This window comes from Sebastes umbrosus, chromosome 9, assembly GCF_015220745.1.
Source record: "Sebastes umbrosus isolate fSebUmb1 chromosome 9, fSebUmb1.pri, whole genome shotgun sequence".
NCBI lineage: Eukaryota > Metazoa > Chordata > Actinopteri > Perciformes > Sebastidae > Sebastes > Sebastes umbrosus.
Genome location: NC_051277.1, coordinates 3,663,200 through 3,687,595, shown reverse-complemented (window position 1 = coordinate 3,687,595; position 24,396 = coordinate 3,663,200). Strand labels below are relative to the sequence as shown.

At 43.6% G+C, this 24,396-nt stretch overlaps 1 protein-coding gene across 5 annotated transcripts in view; it reads right to left on the bottom strand.

The window, feature by feature from the left end:
* Nucleotides 1-334: 334 nt before the first annotated feature.
* Nucleotides 335-24,396, bottom strand: part of LOC119494008 (ras-GEF domain-containing family member 1C-like) — a 70,242-nt gene continuing 46,180 nt past the window's right edge. For all 5 annotated transcript variants that reach the window (XM_037779604.1, XM_037779606.1, XM_037779605.1 and 2 more), the window contains exons 2-14: nucleotides 12,084-12,299; nucleotides 11,779-11,901; nucleotides 11,455-11,592; nucleotides 8,165-8,386; nucleotides 7,042-7,116; nucleotides 5,122-5,220; nucleotides 3,831-3,933; nucleotides 3,669-3,748; nucleotides 3,476-3,571; nucleotides 3,255-3,350; nucleotides 3,045-3,168; nucleotides 2,852-2,924; nucleotides 335-1,951 (exon numbers count right to left, since the gene is read on the bottom strand). In XM_037779604.1, the coding sequence (XP_037635532.1) occupies nucleotides 1,927-1,951; nucleotides 2,852-2,924; nucleotides 3,045-3,168; nucleotides 3,255-3,350; nucleotides 3,476-3,571; nucleotides 3,669-3,748; nucleotides 3,831-3,933; nucleotides 5,122-5,220; nucleotides 7,042-7,116; nucleotides 8,165-8,386; nucleotides 11,455-11,592; nucleotides 11,779-11,901; nucleotides 12,084-12,299 (1,470 nt within the window). In that variant the 3' untranslated portion in view covers nucleotides 335-1,926. The remainder of the gene's footprint in view (nucleotides 1,952-2,851; nucleotides 2,925-3,044; nucleotides 3,169-3,254; nucleotides 3,351-3,475; nucleotides 3,572-3,668; nucleotides 3,749-3,830; nucleotides 3,934-5,121; nucleotides 5,221-7,041; nucleotides 7,117-8,164; nucleotides 8,387-11,454; nucleotides 11,593-11,778; nucleotides 11,902-12,083; nucleotides 12,300-24,396) is intronic.

Genomic DNA, 24,396 nt, shown 5'->3' with positions numbered 1-24,396 from the left:
ATCATTACACGGTTTTAAACATAAATATTCAAAATGTATCCCAGTTTATTTCCTGTTGCAGTGGATGTAAATAACATCAGCTGACAGGAAGTAAACATGGACCCAAGCTGTTGCCTAGCAACGCAATTCCGTTGAAATGCACTAAAACTGAGCGTGGCAGAGGGTAAATACAGGTATAATCAGGCAGACAGTTTGAGGAAAATAAAGTGTTTTTTTTAACATAACAGCAGGTAAACATGTTCTAATAGAAACACAAAATACAAGTATGAACCTGAACATGAGCACGATATGGGACCTTTAAGTAATGTGTTGCGATTGTCATTGAAAACACGTGTTCAACACAGGCAAATGTTTTATTAAAACACGTCTTCACCTTGAACGGCAGGTTTGACTTCACATCTCTGGCTCTCTAACTTATCTGGGGGGGAACGCGTTACAGGGAAAGTAAGTTTATCGATGACAAAATGAGGAGGGAGAACTAAAGTCAGTCTGTTATTGAGAGGGAAAGGTGCTTCTAAAGAGGAAACACTGACATCAATCAATTATAGCAAACTGAATAAGACTGTTATTTTTTAAAAGCTTATAATTACATAGTTCCCCGTTTCCCTCCTCGCCTCCCGCTACCCACCCTCAAACAAAAAATGGCTCTTGAATCACAACGAAACGGCCAAAAAAACGAAGCTCAGTGACGATCCCACAAAACAACACACTTCAAGTCAGAGGAACCTGAATTGTCATGACAACCAGTGATTCATATGGCACAAGTTTCCCTCTTTTAGACGGACAAAAGTCTCCAATTCATCGTCGTCCTTCCACAGAACATCACTACAAAGCGTGTAGTAATCTTTACAAGGTGGATACGCTTAATGCCCCTTTAAAAAACACCTGTCGTAGCATGCTATCATCGGACTTCATATTCAGTAAAGGAAAAGTTACAATAAAAACTATACATCTGTCAGCACAGAAAAATCTCCATAAATATATCAGAACAACTGAACGTCAGTCAGAGAAACACTTCCTGAAGAGCAGAAAGATGAGGGGTAAATAAATGTCACCTGTACACAAATCTACACCTGGCTCCTAACTCCCCTTGTGACTGTTAAGCTATACTGTAGTTGTCTCGCATTACTGGCACAATACACTTAAAAAGTAGTAAACAGTTCATATTCCCCACCCCAAAATAAGATACAATAAATTAAAATACAATAAGAGATGAGCGATCTCTCCAGTCATTCTCATGCAAAACGAGACTGAACGGACATGAATGCATCTGAACACACTCGCACACGTAAAAAAAGTACACGTGAGATGAACTGGTCCTCTTCTGTCTTCCCTGGTTACACACTATTCCTTCAGTAGACCTATAAAATTAGACAGCTGATACGGGCTAGCCAGCGCCCTTCACATCATTGTAAGTTTCATTACAGTACATTACAAGTAAAAGTCAAATTAAATACCGAGACAAGGCCTTGGACCAAAGGGGAAGAGGAGAAAGAGGAAAAAAGGGAGAGAGGAGCAAATACAAAAACAACAATCAGTAGGAATTTTATAAAGTGGTTTTCCCTGTAACTGTACTCTCTATAGTAGTAAACATGTCTTCACAGAGTAAACACAGATGAAGGGAAGGGGTGAAGGAGAGGTTGTATCCCTCTCCAACATACTGTACCTCATCACTGATAGTTAAGATGCTGCAAAGGCATTTTGCTCCAGTTTCATAGCTTCACTTTACCAATTTTGTTCTTTTTAATTTATTTTTTTTAACACTCTTCTTGATGAATCCTGTTCACCGTGTTTCTTTTTTTTTCTTCATAATTTCTTCATAGAAAAACACCTAAGTACCAGCTAGGTTCCTTCACAGTTCATTTTTAGTGCAACGAGAACACACGATCCCTCGCTGGTGGCAGAGGGTCAGCTGCTGTCACTGCCTCATGTCTTCCCCAGAACGTTAGACCTGACAGGAGGAAAGAGAGGAAAGGTCGATGAAGGACGGTGTGTCGATACAGAGCCCCCCAATGCAAACTGAACCTTGATCCAAATCCTAAATACTGTTTCTTGAGGCTGTAGGGTTGTGCGATAGCGTCATTGTATTCTTATCTTTATCTTCTTATTTATGCTGTTTTTAATGCAGATCTTGTGTAATATGGGTAAAGTGTAATATATGTTTGGTTGGAGCCAAAAATGATGTTGACACATACTGAGGTTGTGGCGTAATTCACTGTTAGAAACACTAGGTGGCACTGTGTTAATTGCCTGACCCAGCCACGGGTATATAGGTAGGAAGTCTGTTGTTGGCGTCAGGGTTTAGCCTGGAAGGGCAAAGGGTTTTTGACTAATTGTAGGAACTAAGTCTATTCATTTATATATGTATATATATATATATATATACACACACACACACACACACACACACACACACACACACACAGGCATATACACCATTTTACAGTTATTTATTTATTTCCTGTTGCAGTGTATGTGAATGAGAGGTTGCATGATATTTAATACGCTAAAATATTGAGATTTTTTTAGTATGTCCGAAACCATAGTATGAATCCAATAGTATGCAAATTGAATACTGGTTACCATGGTTACGCGTCTCCAATTGGCAAGGACGCTCTCAGGAAGTGACGACATGAATTGCTGCTCAGTGCGTCCGAAAATATGAATACTGCTGTTTATTCACTATGTTGAACAACAGTACACATATTGAGTATATGGTGCATAATATGCAATTTCGGACGCAGCCCCAAGCTGACAGGAAGTAAACATGGACCCAAGCTGTTGCCTAGCAACGCAATTCAATTGAAACATTGTATAAAATCTCTCGTTTGACGTGCGTCTTCATTCTTACCTGAGTGCTTTCCATCTGTCCTTCTCGACCTGGTTCTCTGGACTCTCACTCTCGTAGGACGCGAGGTAGAGTCCTGGAGGGAGAATAAGTGAAGAGGATCGGTTAGTGAGAGCAAACAACCACAAACTATAGAGGAAATACTTGGATCAACATGTGTGAAGAAGTTCCTAAGAAGTAAATATCCGGTTCTGACCGTCCTCGCTGAAGATGGGAGCAGTGTGGAGGTAGTGTAGGATGGCCCGGTCCTGCTCGAATGGACACTCCACCTGTTTCCACGTCATGAACTCACCGACCTGCCGAGCCAACTCCACAAATTTCTAAGGAACAAAATTGCACTGAGTACATGTGTGTTTTAAGGGGTTAAAATGAGGCGGGGGTCAGGGGGAAAAGGTGACGGGCTCACCTCAAAGTTGACATGGCCGTTGGGCAGCCGATTGGCGCATCCTTCATTCAGGAAGTAGATGTCTTTGATCAGCAGACTGAAGAAGGGAATCACAATCTGAAGAGAGAAAACAGGCAGGGAGATGTTGGGAATATTGACGTGGAGATGAGAATGACAGATTGAATGGATGCCAGCGTGCTGTCAGAGTGATGTCAGGCAGCGATGGCGGTGCTGAGCTTTACCCTCTCTCTGTTGCTGTTGGCAGTCCGAGAGCGATGTGCGGCCCCCCTCAGCGCCGTCCTGTAGTTGTAAAAGTTCCCCGTAGGATCCATCTGATGCTGTCAAAGCAAACAACAACAACAACAACACGCTGTCAAGTTCAAGTTATTACCCGTCTCGTACCTCTCAGGCGGTGAATAGCTGCATTGTGTTTACCTCCAGAATGAAGAACTTGGCAGTCTTGGCTTTGCCCCAAGTCTTCTTCAGCCGCGACACGGGACTCATGTTCATACCGGCTACGGGAGGAAGAATGGATTATCAATACCAGCTCGAGCAGGAGAATTCTCAGTAATTACACTCTTGCATAATTGGACTCACAGATGATGGCCATGAGGGAGTTGAAGTTCCCGATGTTGAAACACTCCCTGGCAACGTCAATGAAGAACTCTATCACCTGGGCCCTCTGCTTCTTCTTCGCTGGCTGCACAAAGAAAAGGATAAGAGGTTTTGTTGTTTCTAGGGCTGTCAAAGTTAACGCCATTATAACGCTAACCCTAAACTAGAGTGAACTGGTATCATATGAAACTAGAAAACCCTAAAGAATCCATTACTACTAACCATGTCACACTAGCTTGTCAAGAAGGAGGTTAAATAACGCTACAAACTTACGCTAAATTTTGACGAGGAAAAACTGTCATGGCCATTTTCAAAGGGTTCCCTTGACCTCTGACCTCCAGATATGTGAATGTAAATGGGTTCTATGGGTACCCACGAGTCTCCCCTTTACAGACATGCCCACTTTATGATAATCACATGCAGTTTGGGGCAAGTCATAGTCAAGTCAGCACACTGACACACTGACAGCTGTTGTTGCCTGTTGGGCTGCAGTTTGCCATGTTATGATTTAAGCATATTTTTTTATGCTAAATGCAGTACCTGTGAGGGTTTCTGGATGTTAATTGATTTCCAATAATAAATATATGAATACATTTGCATAAAGGAAGCATATTTGCCCACTCCCATGTTGATAACAGTATTAAATACTTGACAAATCTCGTTTTAAGGTTCATTTTGAACAGATACAAAATGTGCAATTAATCACGATTAAACATTTCAATTGATTGAACAGCCCTAGCTGTTTCATATTTACTTTATTTTTCACTGTGAATGTTATCCCTCTCTACAGGTACTAACAGTTAAAATATCTAGTGACAGTGTAGTAACACAAAGTAACCACTAGGAGACAGTGACGCTCTGTAACAACTAAACTGCCTTTGTCTGCTGCCTCTCTATGTGTTTGTAACTGTACTGCAATATTACGTTTTTTTCCAGGAATTATGATGTGCAATATGAAAGGACTGGAGCTATGATAAATAAAACTATAAAATATGACCATACGTATATTCTAAAATGCTCATCCAAGTATACTCTATGGTGACATTTTCAGCTGCATGTTTCATAAATCAGAACTGTGCATAACAACATGTCTCCTCCGTATTCGTGTTCATGTCTACTTCATGATTAAAGTGCTTTTCATCAGTGGTTGTCCTAGTTTGTGACCAGGAACCAGGTGTTCCTCTTCATTTTTGTCATAATGAGTACATTTGTGCTTCTAGAGTCTGATGTCAGAATAAATGGGCACCAGGTTTACCAAACATTTGCCACTCACCATGCAGATCTCAGTGGCCACCAGGTAACACAGTCTGTTGAACCACCTGACATAAGCCTCCAGGTTGGAGGTTTTCTTCTTCTGGTCGCCGAAGCACGGCTGCACAAACAACAACAACACAAACGTGCGCACAAAGTCAGTATAGGAAGCGTTACCGTGGGGGAATTCCTCTGATCCTAATTATCTTCCTATCTACAGGCTGACCCCCCCTATGTGAGTGTAATTGACAAAGACAGCGAGCTGGGAGCAGAAATAACACGATCAATGGAGAGAAAAGGAGAAAAAACACAACATAGGGGGACAGATGGAGAGGAGATGAGCGAGAGAGACGGTGACTGAATACGGAGAATAAAAAAGGAAGAGAGAGTGGAAGCATTCAACAGTTATACAGGGAGGGAAGATGAAGAAATTGAGTGTGTGCTCGCTGCAGTTTGTGGTATTACAATGCTGCGCTGTACGTGACCTTAGTGGCCTGCTGACATTTATATGGCCCATTAAAGAAGCTAATCCGGATCAGACCCCAACAACACAATATACAAAGCTTTCTACTGTGACAGCTATTCTCAATCCCCAACATAACAGAGCTGTTGTGGTTTGACCCGAGGACGGACTACAGGTTTCCACTGATATGACAAAACACAATTCGGTAACACTTCATTTTACAGGTTCATGGTAATTAGGTGATAATTAGCAAATAATCTAGTTGTCATATCTATTATATACGACGGAGTATTAGGGCCACATTGAGGAAAAAAAAAATCTGAGATTTCGAGAATAAAGTCGTAATATTACTTGAATAAGGTCATAACTTTACGAGAAAAAGTCGTAAAATACGAGAATAAAGTCATGACTTTACGAGAAATAGTCGTAAAATTACGAAAACAAAGTAATAAATTTACAAGAAAAAAAGCGTAAAATTACGAGAATAAAGTCATAGTCATAGTCATAGTCAAGTTATTTTAGAGGGAAAATAGAGCAGCGTGGGTGAAAATGAGGAACGTGGGGCCTCTTGTGAAGTTATACTTTAGTTTAGGTTTCACAAATAAGGAAATATTTCATCTTTTGGGTCATCAGCATCATCAGTATCAGGACCTTGAAAAGATGGTGCAAGAAACTGCGTTGTCCTCTCGCCCATTTTGTTGGTTGCTGGTAATATGTTTTCATAATATTACAACTTTTTTTCACGTAAAGTGATGACTTTATTCTCGTAATTTTAAGATTTTTTTTACGTAAAAATATAACTTTATTCTCGCAATATTAATACTTTTTTCTACTAAATTTATGACTTTATTGTCGTAATATTACAACTTTTTTTCTCGTAAAGTTATGACTTTATTCTCGTAATATTACGACCTTTTTCTCGAAATCTCAAATTTTTTTCCCTCAATGTAGCCCTAATACTCCGTCTTAATTATAAACATTGTTTGCTAATTCTATTCCACTATTTCTCAATAAGCAGTAATAAATAGCTGGTAATTTATTTAATATATTTCCGGGACAGGAATTCAAAGTTAATTGATATGCTTTATTTCCATGTCTGCTGATAAATAGATAATAATTAGCAAATAACTTAATTGAAATTTCTTAAAAAAAACTATCAGTGTCGATAATAAGTGAGATTTGTGTCTGATCAGAAGTGTCTTCTCAGCGGCTTCTCAAACTAAGGGCCCTATTTTAACCATTATATTCTATTTCAGCATATAATTATTAAATAATGTTTATATTAAAGTAATTTTTTAGGTAAATATTTTGGGGTAATTTGGCATTAATTCCCAAATTTTTTTCAAATAGGTTACTTTCTAATTATCACCTCATTACCATGAAATCTGCGGACCTGTAAAATGAAGCGTTACCCAGAATTCATACATGAAAATACTGCTGACTAGGGCGATTTATAGACGCTCAAAATAAAAAGTTTACCTGGGTTCCGTCTAGCGGGTCTTTCTGAACGAAGGCTTGGACAAACTCCTCTGGCTTGATGTGACTCAGATGTTCCTGGAAAACACACACAACGGGGGGGGGGGGAGGTCGGACATTAATAATTCTTTCATTTCAGTAATGGAAGGCAATCAATAAGAGGAAGTAATGACTCACTGGAATCACATTTCCTCAGAGCGACACTTCACGTCTATTAAAAGACAACCGTGCAGTCACATGCGTGTGCAATAATCATCACAATGATTCATTAGACTCCACTCGTGATATAATCCGGAAGCAAAACAGTGCTGCGCCCGTGCATCCCACACACGGCGGCGGTGACAGAGAGCACAATGGCATCTAATTCGTTTTAATCAGAATTCACATGTTACTACAATAGAGATAGTTCTGTATGTGTGTGTACATGCCTGTCTCTCTCTCTTTCTCTCTCTCTCTCTCTGTGTGTGTGTGTGTGTGTGAAGCTGTCAGGTCACATATATCCACAGCGGGTTTTATCCCCTTTGTTTGAAGCCTCAGGCACATCACTGACTTCTGGGGTGATGTCACCGCTCAGACAAGGGTACAAGCTTTACTCACACACACACGCACACACATACACACACACACACACCCCACCCCCCAGATCCACGTGTCCACATCAAGACACACATGAATAGACTGAAGGCACCATGCATGCAATGTGAGGGACACTGCAGAGATCCTCTTTGTTCATGTATGTAGCGTTGCATTATTCCCTTTGTTCTTCTGATTCTGCTGGGTGAAGACCAGTTAGCGCTGACGAGCCATAATCAAGGTTACGCTACAAGATCACAATGTGAAGTGATTCTGCCAATTTTTAGTTAGCTGTTACACCTCCCATCTTCTTTCTTTTGTTCTTTCAAAGTCATTTATTTAATCACCCCTCGTATCTCTTTCTATCCATCTCCTCGTTTGATGTCTTATATTCTTAACTTCCGTGTCCTTGACTTGGACTATGTCTCCACCCGTGCTTCCCCATCCGTCTCTCCACCCATCTAACATCCTCTCTGCTCCTCCTCGTCCATCCTTGTTATCATCCCTTACCCTGACCTTTGTGTAACCCACCCCTCCCTCTCCCTCTCCTCACCAGCTCCACGTGGGTGAGCTGCTGTGCCAGTGTGTACGGGTCGTTGCAGATGGAGAGCATGTCCTTCTGGATGGGCGGAGGCTTGGTTTTGAAGGCCACCAGCTTGTCAGAGATGGAGGAGGCGTTGAGGGAGACCTTGAGGATGCTCTCTTCCCCCTGGCTCATCAGGGCCAGCCGCTGGCTCAGCTTCTGCAACACCTGGTTCAGGGTTTTCCAGTAGGCCTGAGGAGAGGAGAGGAGAAGGGGAGAGGGGGAGGAGAGGACAGAAGAGGAGAGGAGAGGAGAGGAGAGGAGAGGAGAGGAGAGGAGAGGAGAGGAATGGAAGAGAGGAGAGGAGAGGAGAGTAGAGGAGAGTAGAGGAGAGGAGAGGATAGGAGAGGAGAGGAGAGGAGAGCAAGAGGAGAGAAGAGGAGAGGAGAGGAGAGGAGAGGAGAGGAGAAGAGAGGAGAGGAAGAGGAGAGAAGAGAAGAGGAGAGGATAGGAGAGGAGAGGAGAGGAGAGCAGAGGAGAGGAGAGGAGAGGAGAGTAGAGGAGAGGAGAGGAGAGGAGAGGAGAGGAGAGGAGAGGAGAGCAAGAGGAGAGAAGAGGAGAGGAGAGGAGAGGAGAGGAGAGGAGAGGAGAAGAGAGGAGAGGAAGAGGAGAGAAGAGAAGAGGAGAGGAGAGGAGAGGAGAGGAGAGGAGAGGAGAGCAGAGGAGAGGAGAGGAGAGGTAGAGGAGCTGTCAATAACGACTTTAATGAATAATTCATTAATGCTTCATAGATCAGTAACAGGCAGTAACAGTTCCTCTGGGTTGCCAGGTTGGGAGCCCACTCTCTACCAGCTCTGTATTTTAGAACAACATCTGTATTCTCAGCACCATTTTGACTTTATCTGACGGTGTTTGAACGGATCTAATGAGCCCAAGAATTAAGTTTTCAGTTTAATCAAAATGTGTTTTCGAGGTTTTGCGCTGTGTGTGTGTTCTGTGTGCAGGAATGTGTATTTCTGCGCCCCTCCCTCCAGATGACTGGTCACCGAGGTCGTTCGGTCAGTCTGTCTCACCAATGACCCAGAGCCAAAGCTCCCACATGTATGCACACACACACACGCACACGTGCACGTGCACGCGCACACGCACACACACACACACACACACACACACACACACACACACACACACACACACACACACATACTGTAGACAGCAAGCTGCAAATAGCAGCACATTCATCACCACCTGCCCTTCCTCCTCTTTCTGTCCTCTCTTCACCTCCCTCCGTTATTCCCGGTCTTCCACTCTGACTCCATCTGCCTCCTCCCTCCTCCCTTCTCCTCCTCCGCTCTCTGCTCCCCCTGTATCCCCCCCTCGCCCCTGTTCTCTCCATCCATCTCCCTCTCTCTATTTCCCCCCTCGAGGCTGCAGATAGAGCCACTCCTCCCTCTCTAACATCCTTCCTTCCTCTCCTGTAATGTAAGATTGTGTAACGGCTGAGCTGTGGCTGCTCACCCTAAACTGACACTCTGACTCCTTCCATCACCCCCGCTACAGCCGTGGCGAGGATAATTGAATTTCGTTCCCCATCAGAGCATTTTTCTCACTGCAGCTATACGGCTTATGAAAGCTATATAATGGCGACGACTGCACTAGTACGGATCTAAATCAGGAGTCTCACAAAGCCTGTCACAAATTATTATCCTGTAGGAACGGATAACTTCACGAGGAGCATATTGTTATTTCACGTCTTTATGAACACACATCCTTTCAAAGAATTCCTGTCTTTTGGTGACGATGACTGGACCGCTATCATCCCGTAATTGGGCTGCAAACCGGACACCTTGCATGTTGTGGTGGTGGAGAGGAGGACACTGAACAAACTGTTTTCCTGGATCATGGATCATCCTCTCCACCACCTGCTGGAGAGACAGCGGAGCTCTTTCTCTAACAGACTGATTTCAGCTTCGCCGTCACAAGAACAGATACAGGAAATCTTTCCTGCCAAAGCAATAACTCTGTTCAACACCTCACCTCCGTCTGACAGAGAACTCTCAGCTCTATAGCTTCATGTCTCGACCAGACTCCATTCTGTTTAGTCTCTAATAATCCTGCACATGTAGAATTTTGCACAGCTACATTATGCACATTTACTACCTCAATTATTTTTTTTATTAAAGAACAAAATATTAAAAAATGTTTGGATATAGAAGTGCCCTTTAAACCATCTTATTTTATATTGTTCGTAATAAGATATTACTTCTCAGAGTCCAACTTTTACTTGCTAAAAAGATGATTACAGTCTCCTGGTTGAGGCCTCAGTAACACAACGGAGGGAGAAAGTTAAAGAGGTTTACTTCATGGAAAACATCACTGCAAGGTTACAACTAGGGACAGATGTGTTCTTAACTAAATGGTCCGCAATAACTTAATTTTTCTTAATTGATGTGAACTAAATGAATATGTAACAACCTGGGGATTTTTATTTTTCTATTCATTTTTGTTGATATTTATTTATTTTCGTTGTGATTTATTATCACTATTTACTTTGTTTCTCTTTATTATTATTTGATTTATTCATTTATTATTATTATTAATATTATTATTATGTAAAAAATGTTCCCTATTTATTTTTGTTTATTATTATTCCTATTCTGAAAAGCGCTATATAAGTTGAATTTATTATTATTATCATTCTATTTTTTTATTCTTTTATCTCTATTTTCTAACTTTATCCCTCATTTTTATTTTATTTTCATTTATTTATCTATTTATTTATTCTTTTTCAATTCCTTTTCTATACTTATCTTATCTTCTCTCCTAATATAAGTATAAATAAACATGTTATTTTTCCTCCCTGTACATCTATGTACTCTCTGGGCCTATGGACGAAAAAATATTCCTCAGTCCTACTTAATGGAACAATGTGTGGACATTTTGGGGATGCCGAAGCTCACGGATTGCCTCCTAAGGAACACTTATGACTCTGTTGTGTCGTGTCAAAACATGTGTTCAAAGAAAAAAGAACAAAACATTGTAACTTGCACACTTGCTAATGTATATAGTATGTTATTCTATGTTTATAATTTAGATTTTTTATGCTAGTTGTAGTAGTCAGGTATATATTTATACTGTATTCCAATATTCTTTATATTATGTATTCTATGGATATATTTCTTTAGTGTTGACATGTGCATTTTATGTACTGTTCCTGTGCATTGCTTGGATAACCTGCTGCTGTGCTGTACATCTATCTATCTATCTATCTATCTATCTATCTATCTATCTATCTATCTATCTATCTATCTATAGTGTACCTCGTCACACGGAGCTATCCTGTGGATGATGTCTTTAAGGTGTCCGACCATCTTCTCGTCCCTGAAGTCAGTCGGGAACGTCTCCGTCCACTCCGTCAGCAGCTGCAGGATCTTGGGACCGAACTTGCGCACTTTAGCCTGTTGTTGAAGAAGTGAAAGAGGTTCAGTTGTGGTCAACGTTTGTGACTCCACTCAGCAAAACACAAAAACACAATGATAGAGTCAGCAATCAGCAATGTGCCTGCGTGTGTTTCCTGTTCACCGGCTCGTGCATGCTCATACAGGAGTTATGTATTTGTGTTCTGTGCGTGGTGCAGTGCTGACCGTATCGAGTGGGCTCTGGTCCAGCTGCTGCTGTTTGATGCACAGCTCACACACCCTGGACAGCAGCTCCGGAGGAGGGATGAACAGACGAGCGCTCAGCAGGAAGGTAAACACATAGGCTTTCTGTCAGAGGACAGAGGGAGACATTCAGCTAAGACACTGCCACTACATCAATAAACTGCAGCTTTCTGTAATTAAAAGACTTTCAACAGAGACGTGGGGCTAATAATCTAATTGGCATTCCTGTCAGTACCAAACTGAAACGGGCTTTCTGATAACGAACAGTGGAGTTCATTTCTGCTCACCTCGGGGTAGTAATCGGCAGTGGGCACCAGGTTATGGATCAGGGTGTCCAGGGAGGCGGATGTGATCGGGGGCCCGTCGGCCAGGCAGGCGCCGGGCCCCGGGCCCTCCTGCGGGGCCTCCTCCTCCTCCTCAGGCTCAGCACAGGCCAGATGGGGGCTGAAGCCACTGGGAGTGGTGAACATTGTGCCTGAGCACACAGTCTGGGGCATTCCTGTCTAAAACACAAACAGACAGACAGAAAATCAACCTGTCAGCAGGATGTCGACAGAATGAGGAAATGGAAACTCAAGTACATTATTGGCTTTAGTTCGATTTGGTAAGAGGAAATTCATTTAATGCATTTTTCACATTCTCGCTGCAACAGATCTGCGAGGCTGAATTCTCAAACACACGTTTCTCTCCTGATGTATCATCTCCTGTTCACTCTCATCCTGCAGCTACACACTCATTCCATCCGACTGACGACCCGCTGCCGTCGTCGGGGGATACGGAATACCAGCTGCCCCCCCGTCTCCCGTCTCCCACGACGACAAACACAGAGGACAGAATGAAAATGTGGGTCACTCGGTCGCCGTGGAGACTGTTGCTGCAGCCCTTGAAAGCGATCGCGTGGCCTCCATCTGTGCCCTGTACATCTATCCCTTTAAGAATAAGCCTTGGGTTACACGTTTTAAAAATTCAACATGTTCTTTCCCTCAAAGGACTGACGCTGCTGCAGCTGTAGCGGAGGAGAAGCACTTAACTGCACCGTACGCTAGAGTAGAGATACTACGGAAACAGAGAGCATCGTGGTCCTCAGGGTGCAATTATCATCATCACTCATCATCACCTTAAAGTCATCTACATGCAGCTGATGAATTATAGAGAACCCCTTCTTCATTAACACGTTTGAAAATGGCAAGAGGAAATAGAAGATATTGGTTAGGCTTTGCTGTGCTCCCGCTGACGGAACCTGGTGACTACGTCTACCTGAATCACTCATCATCGCCGAGGAAGACTGCGGTCTCTGGGTGCCTTCAGGCAAGTTCAGCAGCACAAAGCGGAGGAGTCACGGGTAGGGCAGCAGACCCACAGTGAGACCTTGAGCAACACGCAGGAAGTTATTTCAGACGTAAACACGCCTAATTCTTCCTGCTTTTTGTAGCTCAGACAACAGCTCAGGCTGGGGGCAGAATCAGGACATACAAATATACATCCTAATAGATCGCTCTAGGGAGGACGTATCTTTGTAGGCCAACCAGGAAGTTAGCATCTCCCTGGTTGCCTCGACAAAGAGCCAATGGGATTGTTCAAATTGGGTTTTGGATTATTGCAGAAAATAAGCTCTGTGGCAAACACACGTTTATGATATTTACAAGTTTTGTTCAGCAAGATGATCTCCACAAATGAACACCACTTTAATGATTTTTGAAGTGTGAATGCAATCGGCATGTAAAACGCTAACGTTAGGCTATAAACGAACTACACCACGGTCGCATTGGTGAGATTATACACACAACGAGGCTGTAAAGGTGGTCGAGTCGGCGAGATGACGTGTAATAGTCTCATTTAGCCACTTGTTCGCAACCATCTTTTTTAGCATCGGAGCAAATATGATTAAAAAAAGTTGTTTTTATGAAACAGTCGATATATCGTGACAGTAAGTACATGAAACAGGTGACCTGAAAAAAATCATGTCCTCTGGTGTCCTCCGGTGCTCCTAACGGCATCTGCAAGATTTCACAGACCGGAGGAAAACAAGCAGTCAGAGCTGATCTGAGGTCTGCTGTCCGGCTGCCGTCTATGAGAGCCGGCTGTCAATCACTCTGAACTCTGACCAAACGATCAAACTAGGCAGCGCTGATCAAATATGAATCAATATTCTGTTACGTTAATGCCTATTTCTCTCCTCAGATGTTTTCAGAATCATCTTGTAGTGCACGGTTTAGCTGTAAAATGAGAAAGTTTGTGACCTGGCAGCCATGTTGAGATATTTTGAAGGAACGTCAAACACTGGTCACATGACCGGAGCACAGCCAATAGGAACGCTCTCTCAATGAAATGACCTGTGATTGGTCAAAGTCTCCCGTCACGGGCTAGATGTTCTAAAGCCTGAAAACAGAGCCATGAGGAGGAGCAGAAGTCTAGTTTTCTCTCAGAACACTTGAATTACAATATGCTGAAAGGTTATTATGGAACTTTTGCCCAATGATGCCAAAAATATATACTGCCTACTGCAGCTTTAAGCGAGTGTTAACCACAGACCTTATCTCAGGCATCTAAAAAACCATTAAAAAACCCCATTGGCTATCAGACGTGGGAACCAGAAGTGCTAAAATGCTAACTCATTTCTGGGTTTTAGGACTCATTCCTGCAGCACTCTATAGTCTATACGCACACAAATAATACAATTTCAGAGCAGTAACAGTTAAAAGAAAATCTGCATGCTTTGGCCTTATCGGCCATCGTCCTAATTCACTGGAGGAAACCTAGGAATGGTCCAGGTTTGCTGCAGTCGTCTCATCCTCTGGTGACCTTCAGCTTCCCTTCCCCCTCCCCCCCGTCGCCTATCAGCCACTTCGATAAACCGGTGTCACGGGTCCCTGGGGTGAAAGGTCAAGCGCGCGCCGACTGGTGTGTAGAAAGCGCAGCTCATGTCTCAAGTTTCCTGTGTGAGGGGTTCAACTCTCCTTTGTTCTCCCCCTACACTTATTCATGCACTTGTACACACACACACACACCTAGACACGACTGCACACAGACATGCAGGCACACTAAAGGCTGGGGGGATGGGGAGGGTTTTTTACAGCCTTCCTTCTGACTTACGCCGCTGACACCCGTGGCCATATCTCTTATAATATATGTTGTGGTTAAAAGAGGGCCGACATCTTCTTGTCTGCTCCTCGGAGCTATTATAACGGCCTGCGAGAGAGGAAAAGAGGACGTGTTTAACGGAGCAGATAACACTCAGGACATGTGATGGAGCTGTATCAATCTAAATATTGAAGCTACACAACACACTTAATAGGGACAAATAACTTCCATCCCCGAAGCTTTTAAATAGTCTATTGTGCAGGGTGAGACATTACCACCAGTTGAAGACTATTACTACTATAATCTAAAAAAGCTGGTCTACAATGCCCTTAATGCAGCCGTTTCCCTCCTATAAACGTGATTGTCACTGTCCAGATTAGGTTCCAGAAGGGGAAAGCCGGGGGTGTCCTTGCAGCGACCTCCTCTAGATTGGATTACAACATGCAGCCACAGAGTAGAAACACGGCCTGATAAACAGAGAAATGGACAAATCCAACAAGCCTCTGTAACAACACGGATGCAGGGAGGGAGAGCATTACAGGGACTGGAAGGGACTTCCTCTGTGATAGGACTGACAGGAGGACAAAGTCTCAGGAGTCTGGGAGTGTGTGTGTGTGACTAAATCCAGGAGTGTATCTGTGAGTCATCTCATGCATACCAACACACACACATCCCTCTGCTGGTTGTGTTTGTATTCATATATGTATGGGAGTGACTGGGAGTTTTATATTCTACGTGCCCACACTGTCAATGATTTCCTCTATCGGTTGTGATAATCTTCACAAACTCTCCTGTCCTCCCTCCAGCGTTTCTACGGCTCTGATTCACGCGTCTCTGTCGGTCGATTTCCTCACAGTCTGGAGCACGTGAGCGGAGGTCAATCAGGCAAAAGATGTGTACATGTCATGATGGATCAGTCATCACTTTCTGTGTACAACCTTGTTCACACTGTGCCACAAAAAGAGTTTGGTTTAAGACAAAAAAAACTGTCAGAGTTTAGACAAGTAGAGTGTTTTATGGTTTCACAAAGAGGAAGGAAACTGCATGGATGCATCTGCAAGTTCTCATCTCAAGTTAAAGCGAGACTTTTGTTGACCACTTTGGTCAAAAGTGACAATTACAGGAAAATGGCACATTGAGTTTCCCTTCTTTTGAGTCAGTTGCTTTAAAGAGGAACTCCGCCGACGTTACACATCAAACTCTGTTTACAGGTCAACCGATCGGTCTCCGATTGAACTGTTAGCGGTCAAGTTGCACTGTGGGTAATGTAGGCCCCCAGGTATTGTCAACGGGGAGAAGAATGTGTGGAATAAAAAAAAGATGATATCTCTGGTTTTTACTGACCATCATGAGTCGGTCCCATGCTACAGGAGGGCAATGCTTAATGGGTCTTTTAAAGAGATCATCATCAAGGTACGTGACAAGATAAAACACTGTGTAACAGTAGTACAAGTAGAGAAGAGTCATAAAGTTAACAAGTTGACTCAGTAACGTCAGGCACATAGCAATATTCAGTAGCAACTAACGGTAATTTTCACTGTCGATTAATCTGTTGATTATTTTCTCGATTAATCGATTTGTTGTTTGGTCTTTAAAATGTCAGAAAATGGTCGACGACGTCCTCAAATGTCTTGTTTTGTCCACAACTCAAAGATATCAAGTCATAGAGGAGTAAAGAAACCAGAAAATATTCACATTTAAGAAGCTGGAATCAGAGAATTTTGACTTCTTTTTTTTTTTAATTAAAAGATTATTCAAACCGATTAATCGATTATCAAAATAGTTGGCGATTCATTTAATACTGTAGTTGACAACTAATAGATTAATAATTGCAGCTCTAATACCCAGGTACCCCAGTACTCATTGCCCAGGCTTGCTAACATTAACTCACATAAGCTACGGGTCATACCAGACCAAGTAAGGTTGTAGCAGCCAAACACCTGAGTTTGAGTTTATCATTTTCAATCTGCAAGATCCTGTTGTCTCTAGGCCATCTGGGGTTTTTGGAGACATCTCTGTGCTGAGCTGTGGAGTTGACGTGCACTTCCCAGAGATGACTTCAGACATCATTTACTCCCATGAAAGACAAACCGACCCAACGAGTCTTGTGACTAACTACGAAAATGTCCAACTTCTTATATTCTTTCACAACCATGTGAAAGCTGCTGCTGCTTACACCACTTTGTTTCCCTACAATGTGACCAACAAGTCATCCACAGCTGTTCTCTCTATGTATAACTTGTTTTCCTACCTCATGATACACCCAGCATCCCTCTGTGCCTGTCACATTGCATCAACACCATGCGAAATAACACATTGAGAAACAAGCAGCGAAGAACAGGTGAGCGTAGCGGCGTGTGCTCTAATCCCCTCCGGAGATCTCCAGCAGCCAGCCAGCCAACGGCAGCCCTGCGCTCCGTCTAGACAGCTGGGGGAGTGTCATTGTTCGGGGTCCTTGTGATTCTGTCAGGCCGTTATCGTTGACATCAGGGGGATCCGCCTGCTTTGTTCTATCACGATTAACAGAACGGCAGTGTCTGGAGACACACAGTCTTTATCAGCACCCTCGACTGTCTCGCTGTGTGTGTGTGTGTGTTGATGAAACAAAGGCATTCCTGACCCGACCGAGCAGCTTGTAGCTGTCAAACAGCTTCACAACTTTGTTAATCTCTGTTTTTCTAGTGGCCACTTCTGTCACGTCTCTGTATAACCTGTTTCACCACATAAGTAGTATTACTCACACACACCTGTGTGTTTGTTTGATCGTAGAGACTGGTAACACAGCTGCTGACTAATCTGATCTGCCACTAAGAAGTTAATGAATAAACACAATCAGCGTTAGAGAGACGGCTCTCCATTAAGACTGAAGAGGCTCATTCAGGAAAAATCAAACCCGCTGTCTGACCTCTATCATTAAGGAGTCAGAGGTCAAAGGTGAAGGGTTAAGGTCTCCTCGGTGGGGGGGAAGCTGGATCCAAAGTCACTTTGGGGTCGTTGTTGTAATTTTACTCTTCTGCTGCTGCTTGGCAAAGTTTCAAGTAGGGATGTGACGGTGAGGAAATTTTCTCACCGGTTAATAAACTTGTGACAACACCGGTGTTACCGATTACACCAGACGTTTTACAAGAAAATATGACGGTCAGTATTTGTACCGCGCTTACTTTGATTTTTTCCCGTCGGGTGGCGGTGTGTCTGGCCTCTCTGGTAGAGCTTTTGCTGCGGGGCCGCAGGGGTCTACCTGGCGCCGCACACACCGGCTGTGACCGATCCGTCCTCCTCACGACGATTACCTCATCAACATTATGGTTCCCTGATAGCACTGAGTTTAAATCTGAAATATTGCCAAATCTTCTGCCATCTCTCGTCCCGTGTGTGTATAATATGACACCTGCTACTCTGAGCTGAGACTCCGTACGGAGCAGATGCATTCACTTTCAGATCGTAGCGTCCGTCGTCCGACTATCTATTGATGACACGCCGCTGATACGCCAAAATTAGAGGCAGGGTTGACGATGTTCTCCAGTCTACACTATTTGTTATATTGGTTGAAATGGTCTTTACACCCCGACAGCGATCCATTACTGATGAGCTCTGAAAAAGGACCTGAAAAGAGGCGTCATCTGTAGCTGCTGTAATCCTGTAAAAACGTCTACCAATCACTGCCTCGCAGTCCGCTTGGAAAGAACCAATCAGATGCCTCCCTGCTCGTATTCTACCCTTGACAGCTGATACACAATGGCCAATAAAATCTATTCCTGCACCAGCAGACCACATACAACTGATAAGGGGGTTCATTTAAGATGAAAAGATTGAATATTTAAGTTAAATATTTAAAGTTTGTAACCCACTGTCCTATTGCTTTCCAGGAAATGTATAAATATAAAATATTTTGTAGTATGTTGTAGTTATGTTCCTGTGCTAGGACTGCTTCTATCTGATTGTCTGAATACATTTGTTTTAACAGAAAGGATATGGCGTATCGATACTGAGAAACACCACAAAGCCAAGAGTGAAACCAAGACGTGATGCGATGCTATTTTTAGAGGAGCAGCACATCATCAGAAGTAAGCACAGCAAATATCCGGCGTGGGGCACTGCAGCAATGTTTTGTTTTGTTTCTTTAGTTGCTTCAGAGATCACAGTCAAAGGGAGGTAAAAACACCGACGTAAAAGCTGCTACCTTGCTCGGGGATGAGTGTAGGAATAAGATGGTAAGAGATAGGAGAGAAAGGTGGGCTGTGGAGGGAGGAGGGTGATATCTCCCCCAGGGTAGTGTGCAGACAGTCTAGGCTCTATGAATGTTAAATTTGCCTCCTGCTAGATTCACTAAACTCCTCTTTTCCTTTGCAGACTCCATCATATGACTCCCCGTCTCCCTCCTCACCGACTCATTTACATACTCTAACACTTCCTTTTCTAATTTAGGATCCACATGTTCGCTTCTTTAACACATTACAGTTTCAACACTTCATCTATTTCAGGAGTGCGCTCTAAAAAAGAAAAGAAAAAAAGAAGCAGATCCTTGTGTATTTTTGGTCCTGACACTGTTTTGTGTGCCTTTAGAGTATTGCAGCTCTGGCCTAAATTTTCCACAGTGTTTCTTTGAAAGCTGAAATGATGCGACTAGAGAAATAAAGGGGAGTGTTCTCATGATGGCAGTGGGCTTGAAAGAGAGTAAACACCTCTTTGTCAGCCAGCCTTTCCCATCCACATGTCCTCTCTGTATTCCTCCACCTCCTCCTTCATCTCCCGCTCCACGCCCTACTTTTCCAATGAGCCCAGTCAGGACGCCTGTACAGATGGCCCTGCAGCAGCCTGCTCTCCCAGTGGGAGCTGCTGGCATGGGAGGCTTTCTGGCCCTCTGCCCCTGCCATCATCCCCAGTCTCAACAGGAGCCCAAAAGTGAATTGGCGTCCGGTGCGAATGCCGAGGTGCGGGGTCCGAGCCAATCTGGCCGCCGAGATGCACCGGGCGATGACAGAGAGAGCGCAAAATACCACACATATGTCACCGCGCACACGTTGCAACAAAATCAAACCAGCGCACTACCGTTGGTTAATGGTGTTCGGGGAAGGGAGTGGAGCTGCAAAACAAATGAGTTCATTGTGCCTTGAAAAAAAACACATGCATGCACACTTGCACCCACACAGCAGCCAAACAGAGGATTGAGTTACCGTCGAGGCATTCCAGCTCCCCCGCCCATTCGAGCCCGACAGAGCCCGGGAATCACACTCAGCGGGGCTCAACGGGGGACACACTTCCCAAATCCCTTTTATTGGAATGCCCCTGCAGCGTCTGAGCGCGGGGGTCACGCTGACGTCCTGGCACCTGTTACACACACACACCCGCCAGCTCCATCAACCCCAATGTTAAAGCTCACTGGGAATTCTCCTCCGCGAACACGCCCTGTGTGCACATGTGCAGCCGTCCTCATTCCTGAGCGAGTTTGGACACAATTGTGCGCCGCATGTATGTGTGTGTGTGTGTGTGCATTGCAAAAGGGCCGAGAGAGCGTATCTAAGTCCAAGTGAAGTCATTCCTTCACTGTGAATAACAACCATCTGTCCGACTGTCCTCCGAGAGGTGCGGCTGCAGTCTGTGTTCTCACATTTTGAACAAAAGAGATAAAGCAAGATGCAAGTTACATGCACACTTTTAATCCCTAAAAGTCAAGCTATTACCTGGCTAATATTTACATTAGATGCAAGCGAGATCAGCATTACACGAAACCATCAGCCTGAGAGAAGATCTGTGCTTTAGAGGACCGACTCTAAAAAGGTTGAGCACCACTGACTTCTCTTTCAAAACCACTTCACATGTGTGAAAAACACACTCCTGAATCTATTTCCCCCTGTTCGGAGTGGATGCAAATGGTGCACTAAAAGATTAATTGAAGGTCTGTGACATGTGATGGGTCCGGGCAATCTATCATGTTACTTACAGATAATTAAAGCTGAGCACAGATTGGCTCTTAGTGGGCACGTAGCACGTGTCTGAGCCTCGAGCGCCCTAAATCTGTCATTCACAACGGTCATAATGCTTTAAAAAGACAGTCATGTATTATTCATAATACTCCAATTTACTACCACCCTTGATGCAAATCAGACGAGAGTGATTTTGTCTCCTAAACAGGCATAATTTGGCCTCAAGTGCCGCTTATGAGGAGTTCCCAGCTCACCGAGTGAATGGGAGAATATGGGGGAAACAGAGTGGAGTGACTGAGAGCAACCAGAAAGAAAGGATGAATGAAACAATGCAGCTACCTCAATGGTCCTTTTTTTTAAATTAGGCATCATCCGAAACACCCACTCAGCGTTGTACTACTCTCAATCAAACCTGCACTAGAACCGCCGCAGACTAACGAGCGAGACGGTAACAGATGCAAATCTAATAAACCAGACGTTACTAATTTCATCACGGCTGTCTCTTCTCCTGTTGAAGTACATCTATCTGCTCATTACAACCTGCGCGGGCAGAGGCCACGCGGACGGTGTGTCACTGCTGATGTATGATGTCGAGGCGTGCTAATTAGCGTTGGGAGATTGCGTGGTCCGTTCATAAGTCAGGCCTCGTGTATTTTCATATGATTAGAGACAGGCAGAGGCCAGAATTCAAATCTGTATATCTCATTTTAATGCTTTCTGAAATAACACATGGTTCATTCACATACTATGAAATGTTTTCATGATGCATTCACACATTTCCTGCGCAGTCTTCTGTTTGTGATGACGAGTGGTTCAGTTACAGCGACAGTGTGCCGCCACAGTAGCAGCAGAGTTAGCAGATTATCAGGGGACTGCTCAGTGGGCATGATGGTGCTATTCCTCAAGAAAGGGATTTTACCAACAAATTCTTGCACATTGAATGTAGAGCTGCAAACGATTAATTGATTAGTTGTCAAATATTAAATGAATTGGCAACTATTTTGATAATCGTTTAATCGGTTTGAGTCATTTTTTCAGAAAAAAAAAGTAAAAATTCTGATTCCAGCTTCTTAAATGTGAATATTTTCTGGACTCTTTACTCCTCTATGACATCAAACTGAATATCTCTGAGTTGTGGACAAAACGAGACATTTTGAGGACGTCATCTCGGGCTTTGGGAAACACTGATCGACATTTTTCACCATTTTATAGACCAAACAACTAATCGACAGATTAATTGAAAATGAAAATAATCGTTTGTTGCAGCCCTAATTGAATGCTAAAATTACCCCCCCTATTTTTTAAAGTGGAACCATGTCATTAACATATAATAGGGCTGACCCGAATGCTTCGAAGCTTTGACCGTTGCCATGGTATTCAACCTTGAAATCGGTATTCGAATGCTTTGTTTTTAATATATATTTTTTATTTTGTAACCCTTTATTTACGACAGGATTTAGAGCTGTAAGGCAGTTTTTCAGTGTGCGTGGTAAAGGGAGGTTTTTGGAAGATGCTATGAAGTCTGCGTAGGTGTGGATCGCAACAAGTTGTATACGCTGCGTCATAGCGTATTATAGCGTACAGTGAAAAGTGTGATATGTTAACATTTAACGTATAAAACATCAAGTCGGTAGTGAGTCGGGCGAGACGTAACCCGCCGTAACGTTGTAATTGCTTCTCAAATAAACCCTCGTTCAAGTTTTGAAATTAATCGGAACACGAGTCAGACCTGAGATACCTTGCAGACTACGTGGAGGTAGATACCTTGCAGACTACGTAGAGGTAGATACCTTGCAGACTACGTGGAGGTAGATACCTTGCAGACTAAGTGGAGGTAGATACCTTGCAGACTACGTGGCCTTTAGGAACTTGGAGGTCGGTAAAATGGCGACTACATACCCGATCCTCAGGTGTGCAGAAGCTCTCCGGCCTGATATGTCAACGGAAATTCTGCTAAAATATACAGTTCATGATGTGAATGTAATTACTCAGAGCCTTTATCTGATTGAGTAATCCATATGCTTACTCTAGTGGTTTACTGAGCACACCGGGGATCTAATCATATTCCATTGCTTTTTTTTGACCCAGCCGATCCATAAAAGACAGCCTGTCGATAGCTGCCCATATGACAGCATGCAGGCCATGTGGAGGCAGCTAAGACCGGCTCACACAGCGTTTCCATGGAGTCGGGGCTCCTATTGGGAGGTAATTAGATGCCTGTTGAGCCCCCCACTTTCACACCCTCCCCTCTTCTCTCTTTTATTCCATCAAAATCCCTTGTTCCTCCCCTCTCTCTCTCTCTCTATCTCTCTCTCTCCTTCGCCGCCGCCTGTGACAGAGTGATTCCACATGTGAACCCCGTCTGTCTCGACCTGTCAGCGAGATCACTCTCATCATCCCCGTGTCAGTGGCAAAGCTGCCGTGTAGCCAAAGGACATCCGAAGGCCTGTCAGGTACACACACAGGCCGTCACAATGTTCTGCTCCGTTTTCAACCGACCGAGTTCTCTTACCGGGGAGACGTTTATGTAAGGTAGAAAAAAAACCCATCAAATATTCTTGACTATCCAGTGGCACTGGAGAAAGAGAGGTAACTTTCAGGAACAGGAAAAATTGAGATGAATAGAAATGAAAATGTACCAAAAAGAAGAGTTTCCATTCTGCAGTTATCTATTTTTTCTACTATTTATTATTCGCTTCCTTTTATTGTTATGCATGCTTTATTTCTCGAAATTTAAAAATGTCTTTGCTTCAGCAAAAAAAGAAGAAGAAGAAGAAGAAGAACAAAAGACTGACTGATCATTCACACATCCATCCAACACAGCAGGGTGGGGGGGGGGGATGGGCTTCAAGCCTATCCCAGCATGGACACACAGTGACTGATCATTTAATAAAAAATATATTTTAAAAAGAAGTTTCCTCGTGTGTTTAACAATCACACAATAAACCGGAATTCATCGTGCACTAGTAACAGAGATGTCAGTAGGATGTTGTAGTGGATTGGACTGCTCCGCCACAAGGCAGTAGTGGAATGCTGTCATGTCTGTAGCGTAGAATAGTGTCTGATCTACAATACACACACCCCAACCCCCCATACACACTCACACAGCCATAAACCTTGTGCTGGTGATAAAGCTGTCATTGCCAGCAGACTAACAGCTACTGTGTTTACCTCCCTGTCGACCTGCTCTAGACAGACCCTGCCCTCTCTCTCTCTCTCTCTCTCTCCCTCTCTCTCTCTCTGTACACACTCACAATAACCGGCCTCACTCTCTGAGAAACTCTCCTCTCTCAAATCTCACCAAACTGAACGATGCCCTCATTAACAGCACACCTGTTATTCTCTGCAGACTTGGCCTGAATTGGAAGGGAACATGTGTTGTAGTCTGTACATGTACCACACTTGTTACCGGCGACTTGTGACAGACCCCTTTAACTTGGGGGTGACTCATGCCTGTACAACCCGCCGGATCTACTGTACTGTTAGAGCGAGCTGTCATTTCAATTCAGAATCTGTCACACGCAGCAAAAGGCTTTATGGGAACAAGCTCGACTGGAGGAGAGGTGGAAGAATAAACTGCACTGAGTCTGGATCG